Source organism: Palaemon carinicauda, chromosome 1 (assembly GCF_036898095.1).
Source record: "Palaemon carinicauda isolate YSFRI2023 chromosome 1, ASM3689809v2, whole genome shotgun sequence".
Taxonomy (NCBI): Eukaryota; Metazoa; Arthropoda; class Malacostraca; order Decapoda; family Palaemonidae; genus Palaemon; species Palaemon carinicauda.
In genome coordinates, this window is record NC_090725.1 from 255,946,993 (window position 1) to 255,962,639 (window position 15,647).

At 33.3% G+C, this 15,647-nt stretch overlaps 1 protein-coding gene across 4 annotated transcripts in view; it reads left to right on the top strand.

The window, feature by feature from the left end:
* Positions 1-13,795, top strand: part of LOC137655277 (CD109 antigen-like) — a 1,052,697-nt gene extending 1,038,902 nt beyond the window's left edge. For all 4 annotated transcript variants that reach the window (XM_068389166.1, XM_068389176.1, XM_068389172.1 and 1 more), the window contains 5 exons: positions 2,939-3,168; positions 4,335-4,496; positions 8,132-8,500; positions 9,766-9,871; positions 12,519-13,795. In XM_068389166.1, the coding sequence (XP_068245267.1) occupies positions 2,939-3,168; positions 4,335-4,496; positions 8,132-8,500; positions 9,766-9,871; positions 12,519-12,715 (1,064 nt within the window). In that variant the 3' untranslated portion in view covers positions 12,716-13,795. The remainder of the gene's footprint in view (positions 1-2,938; positions 3,169-4,334; positions 4,497-8,131; positions 8,501-9,765; positions 9,872-12,518) is intronic.
* Positions 13,796-15,647: the final 1,852 nt, after the last annotated feature.

Genomic DNA, 15,647 nt, shown 5'->3' on the forward strand with positions numbered 1-15,647 from the left:
GAATTTGTCTGACAAGTTAAGATGAGAGTCACCACCTGAAGACCAGACAAGAAAACAGTACTTCAAATAAGGCAGAATGAACGAAAAAATTTTCTTCAGAATAGATTGATCACCGAAAATCTTCAAAAAACCTTTCTCAATAAGTCAATTTTTTGTGCCATTGAAGAAGAAACAGGAAGAATGTGTTTCTAAGAAGTAAATTTCCTATCAAGAATCACACCTTAAAATTTTAAGAGTCGTATAGAGTTAAAGTCATTATCAAGGTAGAGATATGGATGTTGAGGAGCCACTGTCCTCATCCTACCTACAATCAACCATATTTTAAGTTTTGTTAGGTTTCAACTTCATACCCCATAGTATGTACCTAGATTAATTTTAGCTAGATCCCCATTAACAGATCAGTAATCCCAGATCTACATTCAAGAGATGGAATTGATGCAAAGAGAATAGCATCATCTCCATATGCAACGGGCTTGTTTTCTATGTACATATCACGTGTGTATATTATAAAAAAGAGTAATGGACCAAGAATACTCTCCTTAAGAACAACAGAAATTATATTCATATACTCACGATGGTGCCCATCAACAACTTCCCTTTGCAAGCTATTACTTAAAAATTCAATAATCATACTAAGGAAAGACTTACCTACTCCGAGCTGTTTGAGTTTGAAAATAAAGGCCTCGTAATTAACACAGTTAAAGACAGCACTAAAATCAAGGCTAACCATACGAAATTCCTGACCTCAGTCAAGGGATATCTGTAAAGCATTGGAGATTGTAAGAATTGCATCACATGCTCCAAGTCCTTTGCAAAAGCCAAATTGTAAACTAGGAACCTTCAGCATGCCTATTTACACGTTTTGCCAGACCTTCAAAAACTTTAGATGATATGGGAGTTATGGAAATTGGGCATTAATCAGCAGGGATGGAGCTACCCGAAACACATTTACCGAAACCCATTTACCTAATGGAATAACATTAGTAATTTTCCCAAAAGTACAGAAAGAACCTCTTCTTGCTAACTTTCAGAATATAGCAGCCAATTTAGGAGTTAAGAAATTAAGTCTTAAAAAAAGAGAAATAATAATAATAATAATAATAATACCATGCTGGCCTACACCCCCATAAGTATCATGGCCCATCAATATTGTTTTAATTTTACAGGACCGAAAAGCAAACTAGTTAGTTTAGCCTCAGGAAAACAGAAATGAGGCAAACCAAATTTTTCTTGACTGCTTACTGTCAAACACATCAGCCAAAAGGATTACCTTTTCTTTTAGACAGCGAGTGAAAGAGCTATCTGGTATAAATAAAGGAGGAACTCATAAGTCTGCACCAAATTCTACGTCAAAAATTTCAAACTGTTTCTCGGTATCTTTGATGAGATTTGTCAAGTTTTGAGAGTAGTCTTAACGACAATATAATAATTTATGGAAATTAAATGATAAAATTTACCCTCGGTAACTCTTCATTTACATTTGGATGGTATATTGGAAAGGGCAGAAAGAAAACCAATTACTAGATTTGACTCTGAAGGGGATTGAAAGGTAATTAACAGTGATATCGTTGGCTTAATGAAACTGGAGGAAGTCAAGAGTCTCTGGCTCACACATGGATCATAATTTCATCATCTCTAATGGTCACAAATATGAAGTAAAATAAAAATACAATCAACTTGCTAATCGACTTTTTCTAGAAAAGACCTCATACGGTAGGCATGTTATCATCGACTCTCTTCATTAGAAAAAAAAAGAGTAGCATAAAAGCGCAGGAACCTAAGACAAAAAACAGAAGTTTCTGTTGTAATAAGATTATGGATGATAAACTTACTGGAAGTATTCGGACGTGTCAAAATCATTACCATTGCTGCACCAAGGAAAACAACCTCATCGTGGAGTTTATTTCTAGATTATGATTATTTTAAATGCCAATGATATCCAAAAAGGAGAACAATATTCCAGCACTAAAGGAACGAATCGTATGCATCCTGATTTATTGTTAGCATCAATTATGTAGGTAAAGTATCTTAAAAGAATCGTTGGATGCTTAGTACTGACAAGGAAGATAATGCTTGGAAAGGAAAGGTAACACAAAGTATTGTCGAATACAAAACTAATGAAAGCTGTAGATGTGACCATGGTATTTCCCTGTTAGGCAACAAAGAAACAGAGACGCATATTCCACCTACTCTGTAATGACCCGAAATTACAATGGAGAGAGAGAGAGAGAGAGAGAGAGAGAGAGAGAGAGAGAGAGAGAGAGAGAGAGAGAGAGAGAGAGAATTCTCGTCTTTCATTAATAGTGTAGCTAATCCGTATTCTGTGATATTTAATTACTTTTATTCAGTAGGTTTAAGTTTACAATTCGTGTCTCTCAAAGGCAGAATTGAGATAATAAATTTGATGAAATAACTTCCACTTGAAGTATTTCATGGTTCATGGGACAAAAAGGGCTAACATTATCCACCCTGAAAGCTATAAAAAAATGATACGAAGGAATTCCTAAAAATGTTCTTGATGATGAATTTCAGAGACAGATAGTATCGGGATGTCGAGGTAGAAAGTTTTGCATCTGAAAAGTGGTTAGAGATCAGAGGGAAAACTATTCACTTCATATAAGACTATTTTAAGGGAAAACGGTAGACCTCTTTGCAGGTTTCATAAATCGATCTTACACTTTCAAGAGCTTTATCCGCCACCGTGTCCCTGATGAGGCTTAGCGAATTACACTGAATGACCACGCTGCATTATTCTGTCGCTGGGGGAAAATTATTTTGAGGGTGGGCATGTGTCGCCAAATTCCCATGCAATCATTTATGTTGAGGAGCGTTTAGAAAAACCATCGTTTTTTATGCAGGGAAATGAAGGAACATATGGTTTATGTACTTTGTTTCCAATTTAACGAGACCAATTTAATTCTTGTTTCTTCTTTTCCAGTTAATTACGTCTATCTTGGAGAAGACTTTGTTCCGCCGCCTTCGTATCGAGTGGAATCCCAAAGGCCTCACCTGCAGCCCCGTCGGCCCCACCGACACGACGCTGGGAACGTAGCTGCTACAGCTTACGCCCTCCGCTTGTATTCTGCTCGCGGGGAAGTGTTGACCCCAAGTATTGTGAGGTGGTTACATTCCCAGAGAGCTCATGACGGAGGATGGATTTCAACCCAGGTTAGTAAACAAAAAAGTTGCTAGCATTGTTAGTAACTTGCATATTTTTAATGAAGAGGCTCTTAATTTTCAGTTAAAAGGTGGTGTAATTGAAGTACTTAACTTGAATCTACAATTTTTCACCATAACTTATCTTGGTTGAGTTCGGAACTCATATAATTCACTTTGCATATTTTAAACTGCCTAATACCACAATAAATTAGTAAAGCGCAAGTCATTTACAAACGATATTCAAGGCTCTTTATTTCCATTAATAATCTTAATACTCATTTTCTCTAGAAATGATAACAAAAAGTTTTCTTTTCAAAGTATTACCCATAATAGTTCTTTCTGTGTAATAAATGGGTTTAGATATATTTACGTTGTGTATAGTAAACATATTGTTCCTAAGATATCACTCTACTATCTTAGGGAAAATACAATATATTTTATTGTCTTTGAAAAGTATTATTCTTATCCACACCCCCATGGAAATGCATTGTAATCCATGTTCAAATGTTACCCATTAAATTTTCTTTTATATAAAATTTTATATCACCAATTTTATTAATTGTATTTATTTATTAAATATTTCAGAAACCAGGCGGAAAATATCACACATTTCATTATCTTCATTCGGGTATCACATATTTCAGAGATCATGTGAAAATATCATTCATTTCATTACATTTATTAAACACTCACCTATTTCGAAACCATTTGAAATTATCAACAATTCCATTACCTTTATTCAGGTATCACCTATTTCAGAACCTATTTTAAAATATCACCAATTTTATTGCCTTTATTCAGATATCCCCTATTTCAGAAGACATTTGAAAATCTCGCCCATTCTATTGGCTTTATTCAGATATCACCTATTTCAGAAACCTTTTAAGAATATCATCTATTCCATTACCTTTATTCAAGTATCACCTATTTCAGAAACCAATTGAAATTATCACCCATTCCATTACCTTTATTCATGTATCACATATCTCTAAAGTATTTCCTGCTTTGTTACTGACATGGCAGTATAATCTATTTTATAATCCATATACCATTTCAAACATATTTCCCCATCCTTTTCATAAATATAACCATTCGCCTAAGGAACAGAATAACACACATTATACACTCCTTCTATATAGAAAGGTAAATAAACCGTGTAATATACCACCTTACAGGATACACTTGCAGCCTGGGAAGCTCTGTACGAGTACTCCCATCACGAGAAGCGGGAGAGGGACACTCAGCTGACCATCACGGTGGAACCTTTGCACGATCACACCAGAGCCAGGACTTTCCACATCGCACCTGATAACATGCTGCATCTTCAGAAACAGTCTGTAAGTATATGTTCTTTTTATTTCATTTCCTGTTTATTTTTCTTACAGTGACGCGTTTTTATTTTTATTTATTTTTTTTTTCCCATTTGAAGCGGTCAAAGGGGTGACTTACGGTGACTTACTCTTTTCTCCAAATTATTATTATTATTATTATTATTATTATTATTATTATTGTTATTATTATTATTATTATTATTATAAGAAGCTAAGCTACAACCCTAGTAGGAAAAGCACGATGCTATAAGCCCAAAGGCTACAACAGGGAAAAATAGTCCTGTGAGAAAAGGAAATAGGGAAACTAATAAACTGCAAGAGAAAAAACTGACAATTAAAATAAGATATTTTAAGAACAGTATCAACATAAAAATGTTAGTATATTGGGTTGTGTTTTACTCAGCTATGAAAAGAAATAGATTTTTAATTTCTGTTATTATCATTATTATTAGCCAACTGTAATCCTGAACAGAAAAGCAAAATGGTACAATTCCAAGGGAAAGCTCAGTCATTCCTTGTTTAGTCACGTAATTTTTCATGAGTATTTATTGTGATATTTTTATTCGATGATATCTCGATATATTAAATTTAATTCATTACTATTTTATGAAATATATATATATATATATATATATATATATACATATATATATATATATATATATATATATATATATATATATATACAATCATATATATAATATATATATATATATGTTTATATATATATATATATATATATATATATATATATATATATATATATATATGTTTGTATAAATTATATGTGTATGTATATATATCCTTGTAAAGGTGGTAGATTTGCCAAGAAACCAGTCCCTTGACTGGCCAGGCAGTACTATATTAGATCCCTCTCTGGTTAAGGCACATTTTTCCTTTGCCTACATATACACCGAATAGTCTGGCTTATTCTTTACACATGCTCCTCTTTCCCTCATACACCTAACAACACTAAGATAACCGAAAAATTCTTCTTCACTTAAGAGATTACTTTCCACTTGGCAAGGGTAGAAGAGACTATAGATATGGTAAGCAGCATTACTGGAAGAAAGTCACTCTATAATCAAACCATTGTTCTTTAGTCTTGTGTAGTGCCATAGCCTGACAACACTGAGATTACCAAAAAAAAAAAGAAAAAAAAATCTTCGCTAAACGGCTTAACTACTACTTTCCTCTTGGTAAGGGTAGAAGAAATTCTTTAGCTTTGATAAGTATCTTTTATAGGCAAAGGACACCCCGAAATCAAACCATTGTTCTCTAAGTCTTGGTAGTGCCATAACCCCTGTACATGGTCTTCCACTGTCTCGGGTTAGAGTTCCCTTCTGCAGGGTACACCCAGGCACACTATTTTTGTTTCCTTATTTCCTTATTCTCCCAGTTGGAGCCCTTGGTCTTACAGCATTCTGCCTTTTCATCTAGGCTTGTAACGTAGCTAGTAATAATTCTTACTCCTTTGATTCCAAATGCATTCTGTATATTCCATTCGATAAAACACTGTGCAAGTTCATGACTTTATGGCTATATATATATATATATATATATATATATATATATATATATATATATATATATATATGTATATATATATATATATATATATATATATATATATATGTATATATATGTGTGTATGTATAATATATATATATATATATATATATATATTTACTGTATATACATTATGTGTAGATGTAGGAAGAGGCCAGTGTTGCTAAAGTTATCTGCGCATGGCGTTCATTGATGACTCGTTGATATGAGTGTGTGTGCGTGGCAGTGATCGTTATTTCTTCGTAGGATCCATCTCCTTAGGGGAACGACCTTATGTTGAAGAGATATATGTTCTCGAACACACACACACACACACACACACACACACACACACACACACATATATATATATATATATATATATATATATATATATATATATATATATATATATATATATATATATATATTATATATTTATATATATATACGTATATATAAGTGCGTGTAGGTGGTGTACCTATGTATGTAAGTATAAACGTTAACAGATATTTTTAAGAATATAGATTTACTCGGTATTACAACTATAGAGATCTTAATTCCAGTGAGCAACCACGCTTTTGAAATATGAAATGCACATGATTTGTAAAATGTTCAGCTTAAAACCTTTTAGACGAACAATTAAAAGCGAAATAAAAAAAAAAACAATACATCTAAAAAACCAAACATTAACGGATTCAGCGCTCATTCTTTGTTGGGAGGGGAACCCCCATGGAGGCTGGCTGCCATTCAGCATTTATTATAATTTTTCATTTTGTTTTTTATAATGAAATTGCGGCCGGAATTTTGTGCTTTCCCGAAGTTTCTGTCATTTACCAATGTTATTTTTTTCTTTGGGTCTAGAATCAATGCGTTATTTTGGAACAGGATATTTTCATACTTCGTAATGCTCGGCATTTTATTGTTTAAAAAGAATAAAAACACCGGAGAAAAATATGGTCATAAAGTTGCACATTGATTGAATGCTGATAATTAAGTGAAGCATAGTCACGCAGTAATGCATTCAGATTTTTCTTTTAACTCTAAGTAATTTTGCATTTGTGCTCATATATTTCTCTCCTGTATATAATGCAGTTCAATACGCTTCACAGAGGATCGTGAAAGAAAACTGAATGGAACATTATGAAAATGAATATGCTGTGTTAAGGATGAAAGGAGTAAGTTCTTGGTATATTACCCTCTCCACCGTCTTTTTGATCTGTTATAACAATAAATTGTGAAGGATTATTTACTTTGTGTTCAGTTGAATTGATAAAAAGAGCTCATGTGCATAATGTACTGATTATTGATGTACACAAATGTACCAGACTTACTCATCGACTTATTTGCGTTATTTTTTTTTCCCCGTTTAAAGTTTGGTCGGTTTAAAAACTTTTTATATTAGTTAAAATAAACAAATATCCATAAATCTAATTAAATTAAGCCTTAATGCCCAGTTTCTCCTGACCATTGCGTTGTAACTTATGCTTCATTGCTGACACCACCATTTTCCCGTTTTTCGTATTTACACAATGCCGTACCCTGTGCTTCCAATACGAACAGGAGCACATTCCCATAACTTCCAAATTTTCACCATCAGTGTTTCTGCGAGTTGTTAGGGGCTGTAAAATTTTCTAATAGTGTTCAGTTGCTCATGACCAGTCTCTCTTACTTGTACTCCGAAACCTTCATTTCCGATATTTCAATATATTATATTTATCTGTAAGTGAATTGAGGTTCTTTCCATTTAGGGGCTTTCTATGACCAAGTTAAATTCTTCTTAAAGCGGAATAGAGTTATTATTACTTCAACAATGATTTTATACAACGTAGCCAGGGTATAGGTGACATGTGTTCTTGTGTATGTTTTCCATTAAATACGAAGATGGTTGTACGACAAGTAAGAAAATACTTTGCAAAATATGGAATTCAAAATTACGTTCAATCATTTGATTTTATGATATTTATGCCATCAATATTCTCGATGCTTGTAATTGTTATTAAGAATCTTAGGTCTTAAGTAAACCCTTAAGAAGTTATTACCGATTTCCAATCCTCGCTTTCAACATTAACTTCGAAGTTTTCTTTCTGCAGGTAAACGCGTGGTGGGACAGCGTGAGGGTGCAAGGCAAAGGCCGAGGGGCGGCCGTCCTTCAACTGACTTCCAAGTATCACATAGCTGACCCAAGCCTCTTGGTCTCCGCCCCTACACCAGCTTTTCACCTGAAGACCCGAGCTACTTGGCACGGACACAATGGTTCGGCCTTGACTTTCATCTCGTGCTCCCGCTGGCTCTTCAAGGAGACGAGTGACAGTTCCGGGGTCTCTGTTCTCGAGATTACTGTCCCCACTGGCTACGGGGCCTCTTCCGAAGCTCTGAAGCGATATGTCGATTCTAAAGAAATTCCTCATTTACGAAGAGCAGATTTCCTCGAAAGGAAATTGAAATTTTACTTTGAAAAGGTAAGGAAATTATTTTTGTGTTCTATTAAGTATTACCGGTAAAGACATTTAGGTCTTACGATTGGTCATTCATGTATGTAGTTTATATGCAGTATATATAGATGTATATGTACATGTGTGTACAGTAACCATTATACAGTACATATTATACATATATATATATACATATATATATATATATATATATATATATATATATATATATATATATATATACATACATACATACATACATACATATCATATGTATCTGCATTATGTGTGTATTTATTTGTGCGTGTAGAATAGGGCTAGCAGTGATTGATAAAAAAATCTCTTAGACACGAATGAAATGAGCGATCGTGACAAAAAAAAAAAAATATGGAAAGAAACGATGTAATTTTAATTATGAGGAAATAAATGTAATCTTGTATAATAAGGGTGAGGGGATTTCGAACACCTATTGCACAGTAAAAAACAAAAGTACTTGAATAATAAATGTTGAAAGTCTACATTTGTTAATCAGATAAAAACCTGTCTGAATAATGCTCTTTAAGTAAAGCGGGCAAGTCTCCCGTAAAGCTAGAAAAGCTTTTTCCAAGATGAGTCTTGTGCTGCTCTGGGAGAAAGATCCCGTGAATGGCTTTTTACCAACTTATTCAAAAACAGCTACTCCATGTTTCACCTAATGACCAGAGAATAAAACGTATCTTAAATTGGTTCATGTGGCTGTTTATGGAAAGCTAGTGTAACATATTCTATTCTACAAAAGGTTAAGGATGCTAGTATTTATTTTGATGCATTGTACTGTTAAACAGTTTATAAGTAGCTCTAGGTTGATATATATATATTATATATATATATATATATATATATATATATATATATATATATATGTGTGTGTGTGTGTGTGTGTGTTTGTGTGTGTATGTGTGTGTATACAATGTCCTTGCCTGCTTGGTAAATGTATGTCGGAAATATAATACTATGACATAACATCACGAGTATGGCTACGATAGGTTTAAAGAAGTCACGATACTGTGTATTATTGGTAAGTTATTTTTAATTGTTGAGAGGCATATTATCACAAAACATTAATTCTTCACTCAAAAGTTACAAAAGGAATTTAACAAACACTACTGTCGTGTCTTTGTTGTGAATCCGTTCATTATTTGCACATTCTCCTTCTTCATAAAATAAAACATATGATTCGGTAGATAGTCACTCAGAAAGCTTTGCACTTAATTAGAGAGATAAAATGCTTGACCATTTGTTTCTCCCTCCAGCTCCCTTCGACGGAAACCTGCGTTGAATTTTCAGTGGAGCGCTGGTTCCCAGCAGCCAACCTGACGAAAGTGCTTCCTGTCAAAGTTTACGAGTATTATTCACCTGGTATGTAATGCATTCATTCTTGTTTTATTTACATTTCATTTGAAGCACACCCATGATCAAATTTTTATCCTTTCATTTGAATATATTTTTGCTTGTTACCCGCATGTTTGAATACTGTAGAGCCCTTTGCAATCACAAATTTTCATTGTTTATGTTATTTATATGATTATCCCTTCCTCATTCAGTTTGAATAATTTATTTAAAGAATATAATTTTGGGCTAATTTGTTTTATGTGTGTGGCACTGGCTTTTAAATGTCAAAAGGAAAACTTTTAATAGTGATTGGTTCAAGTGTTTTTGTTTTGGTTTACTGTGCCGGAAATGATTTATCCATATTCGATATATGTACAACGTGATCCATTAGAGAATAAATAAATAGGTTTCGGTTAGTATTTCAAAATGGTTAGCTGATATGACTTATTTTTATATGAAAATAATATTACCCATTTTCTATTATTCGAAAGTTAAATCTCAAATTATACGTTGTAGGAAATGTGCTGTATCATCATTTGCGTTTCCATGTAAGGAGGGTTTCTTCAACTTTGGTTTATGGTCATATGACTTTATCTTCAAGTTTGTAGGTGTCAAAAACAAGTAAAAACTTCACCTAATACCACCAGAAAGCAAGATATTGTTGGGCAGACGATTTCCACCAAAATACTATATGTTTTAGATCTTTTAAGCTAGAATTTTTAGTACGCTATGTTCTATCTGAACGTCAAAAACATTGTGGTACTTATAACTTCTTTGTCTGCTTCTTTTCCCACTTCTATGTGGGGTTGACGTTTCTGGCCAGCTTTCTCCATCTAGCATTAATTTTATTCTGATAATATTCACTGTCCATATTCGTTTTGGCAAATTTTTCATGGCCGGATGCCTTCCTGCCGCCAACCCTCCCCATTTACCCGGGCTTGGGACCGGCACCAAGTTGAGGCTGGCTTGCCTCCCCTCAGTGGTACTTTTAACTGCGTGAGATTATTTAAAGTTACCTTATCCAAAGAGCTGGATACCTTCCCTGTCGTCTAAAGACCATTTGCTTATCTGCCTGCATCGTATAATCTTTACTTAAATAAAGGAATGTCGTCTATAATTATTAGTATATTGAGTTGAGGAACACTACAGGTGTCATAGAACGCCGTTTTCCTTTTGATACCACATCTCACTGTTTGTTGTTAAATGTTGATTAGTCCTCCTGCCAGTCTTGTTGGTGTTGATGGTTGCGTGTTTGTAAAATAAAGGTCTATTCAACCGAGAAATAAGATTTCCCATTGCCATACTTAGTCCAGAATTTTTAGCTCTTAGTGTTTTTTACGTATTTACTGCAAAAACATGGTAATTAACGTGTTTTTTTTTTTATTTTCCACCCAAGGAATGTATTTTTTTCAATACGCCTGTTAGACTTTACGGATATTTTTTACACCATTATAAAATGTATGAGAAAGTAATTAAACATATACGTATCATGAAGAATTGTGTAAAATTCAATAGTACGTTCCACATATTTTAGGGAATTCTCAAACCTGAATATAGTAGCTTTCGAAGACATCATATATATATATATATATATATATATATATATATATATATATATATACACATATATATATATGTGTGTGTATGTATGTATATTTATATTATATTTATATTAGAAATCAGTGTTATGTGTATCACAACGTAGTATAATGCCCTGGAACAAGGAAGTGAACCAAGTATTGCTTAAGGCTAAAAGGTAGTAAGTGGAGCCCAGTAAAACAGGACAGTAATGTGTGTCATTTGTCTTGTATGTGCCACTAAAATCCTTTTTATTTTAGTGTATCTTGTATATTCGGTTCTTTATATAAACATACCACATAGATCAGTGAGTCAGTAACTTGACATATCCGGGTCTCTAAAAAAAAAAATTGTAAATGTTATGTAAAAATAAAGTTATGGGCGAGGACTGAGAGAAAACTTTAATTATTTTAGGAGATTCACTGATTTATTAAGGTGCTACCTTTAATATTGTTGAGTGGCTTCATGGAATGTCTCATTTTCATAATAATTTTACTTAATTCTTCTCCTTGCTTCATGCACATTCATTTTTAAAACCCTCTTTTAAGTTTTATTTATATATTAAAGTCATGTGTATTTTACTATTTATAATATTACTACCAACTTTATACCAAGGATGTTGAAAGACATGAAATTCATGGAGTTAAGTACTTCAATCAGTTATCTCTTACCATTCGCAGGTCAACATTTTGCAGATTTGATTATTTTCGGTAGCAAGTAAAATAAAATAATGGAAGTTTTAACTTCTTTAAATTTTCTGTACCAATTATGATAGTAATGTAATTGTGTAATGTGCTAGTTGTAACTATCTTATTTATTACTGTTGTGTCAATTATAAAGTTTTTCGAGAGCCGCAAAGAGTTTCTTTTTTCTGAAGATATTAAAGGTAAGTTAGTAAAGTAAGAAGCTCACCTTTGCGATCTTTTAACGTTGCAGGTATATCTATTACCTAACCTCTGCGAATGTTAAGGGCCGACTTGTATTGAACTATGATAGTACTGATTGAAATAGATGTGAATAGAAATAAAGCAACTCATTTTGAGGGTTACAATTGACGTATTTGTAAATTTCCATGTTGTTCTGTTTGTTCTTCCAGAGTTGTACGAAATCGAGCTGCTCGACATGTCTTCAGTGTCGCTGGATATTTGTCAAGTGTGCGGCTCATACCAGTGTCCCAATTGTCCAATCCTCTCTTTCTACAGCAGTGAAGCACATGCCCTTCTTCCAGACACTAGATTTACCACCTTCGTCTCTATGTTGCTTTGCCTCTTGTTCTACTTGTTTGGCAGCTGAGGCACCATATACCTCTAGTCAAAGCTTGGAACTAAATGCTAAATGGTGCCGTGTCGTATCTTATAACACCTAGACTCAGATAAAGATCAGTCACTTTCAGTTACCACAAATTGCAGATATTGCCATTTTTTAGGTTAGGTGATGATGAGATGAAGATGATAATCAAGATGATGTAATATAGATGCTGTTTTTAGAATTATAAGCAATATGGGGAGACTGTTTTACTACAGATGTAAGATTTTGTAACTTTGTATTTTATCTTTGTAATGTTGACGTGCCGTTTTCCAAAGCGCTTTGTACTTCATCTTCATAAGGCTGAAAATTTAATTTACATTTATATTTTTAATAAGAAAATTTCATAGGAGGGGACTGACTAATACTTTCTTGCCACTGTATTAAGTGCTGGTCAGTTCTCATGTTTATTAAGAGAAAAGGATTTATAATTAAAGTCTTGTGGTTTATATAATGAAGATATGTACAGTATATGGCCCTTCGCCGTTGCAACTATTTGAAGATGTAATTAATATCTATACACAGATACAAAAAAAAATTGCTTAAGAGTGTCTGGAATACCAGACTTTGTCATGTTTGAAATGGTATCGCGCGGAGAATTTCCAAAAGGAGGCAATATGGTATTGGTGATATTGCAATCTGGGTCAGTAATTGTTTGGGATTTTTCTCATCCAAAATTCTTGATTAGGATTTCATCAATTGATACAGTAGCTGTTAAGTTCACTGTGCAATCGTGCCCATGAGAGGTCTTCATTGTACATATTGACTATTTATTCTGAAAATACACAGCGTTCAATGCATTCGTCATAGATACCCTACAAACCATGCTCGTAGGAGTCTTGCGTAAATTTACGCCTCTAGGAATAAATTACATCTATTATAAAAGTATCATTTTATAGAAGTAAGCAGGTTGAGATAAGATCAATAATTGACAGATAACAAACAGGTGTTTAATATTTGTGATAAATTGTTTTTGCTTGCAGTGAGTGAATAGTTGTAAGCAGTGTATGATCGGTTAAAACAAAACTTTGTTATAAAGCAGACATTAATTCAGATTCTATACTTTATGTTTATGCTGAGATCTGCCATGGCCTGCAGAAAGCCAGGTCAACATTCTTAGATCCAGCAAAAAACTGGATTTATGTTTGAGGGTACGTCTTTGCTTTGATGTTGGTGCCCCAATGTTAGCTTTATGAGGAAAGAAAGAGAGAGAGATTTTACTCATTAAATTGGATAGCTAAAATATTTATCCTGCTTTTTTCATAAACAGCTTTCACATGTGTTTGTGGGACATTGGACTTGAAACGGTCACAAGCTTTCCTGCTCAGTGGTTTCCTTGAAGGAATGTCATATTTTAAGTTCCTTATTCTACTAAGAAATACAAGAAGTATGTCCTCTTGTGTTTGGAGAGGAAAGGTTACTGTTCGGCTTTTATTTTATATATCTCCAGTGATCATTTATTTCTTTATTTTAACCACATCTCTTAACACAGTTTGTAAACGTCCCGAGATAACTGGATGAGTCATCCTAAAATGTAAAGATTTAGGCTATGTTTGGAAAGGATGAATATTACGAAATATAAATCCTGTTGCTTGAAGAAAAGAAGTACAGTAGTGTTAAGTGTGAATTATAGGGTGTCTGGAAAATGATAGAATGCGTAATACTGGAGTTTATTTCATGTGATTTATTATCCTCACAAGTGTTAATAATAACAACATATTGGCTAAACAACTACTGTAAAATTAATAGATATTCAATTGACATGAACATTACTTTCAAAGCATATTGTATATAGTGTGCAGTTAACTTTAAATATCATTCCCATCAACTTCATTACACAGCGCAGTATGGGCTTTGTAGTTTGAGGGAATGTGTCATTCTCATTTAGTCAAGTCAGCAGTTAATTGATGTGCAATGGAGCATTTGTAATGAGGGACTAAAGCAATTGGCTTTTTTTTTGGGGGGGGGGGCGTTATTAGAGCACGTGTTTATCTAATTTCTATTAATTTTTTTTTCAAAACTTTGATAGATAACTGGAGAAGAATCGTATTGTACATCATTTCATATTTTATGCAATCTCACTATCTCATTATTTTACTCACATCTTTTGATTAAAGATGAATACTGAGCTCTTATTTTCCATACTCACATGGTTTATGTCATTATAAGAGAAGGATATTACACTCGCCAATAATTACAAAGTAAAAAAAAAAAACTTAAGTGTCTCTCATTCGCTCAAGTCCTCCTTAAAGTGCCTCGAACATTCGAAGGTGGACTAATGTATATTTGCTATAAGATGGGTGATTGACATATGCTCTGTAGGTCATATTGTTTTTTTTTTTTTTTTTTTTTGGGGGGGGGGTTATGGGTAAGCGTGCGTGCGAGCGAGCACGTGCGTTTCCTAAATCATGTCTATATAATCTGAATGTAAGCATACAGTAGAAAAGCTCAAGTTGTGTGTTTTTAATGTATTTAGAATTTTACTGTCCAGTATCCTATTTCTACGTGACATCATTGGTATCTTGATGCTAATTTCTTGCATAATGAAATAATGATCTACTGTATAAGTACTGTTTTGTGCGAGTGATCAGGTGCTCAGGTTTATATGATGCCTCAGACCTATAAATTCAGTACTATAGAATATATTAATATATGTGTGTATACATACGCATATATATGTGTGTATGTATGTGTGTATAAATGGATATGATATTAGGTTGAATACAGTATATACATCACTGGTGTATTTATATATATGTACTGTATGTTTTATACATTATATTTATTTATTTTAAAAAATTCAAATCCGATGCAGGACTGGTGATGATATAAGCAATTTTTGGTCTTATTATAAAGTGTGATTTTTCTTTCTTGCTCGTGAATAAGTTAAGACATTTGAACGGCTCTTCCATAGCACTAG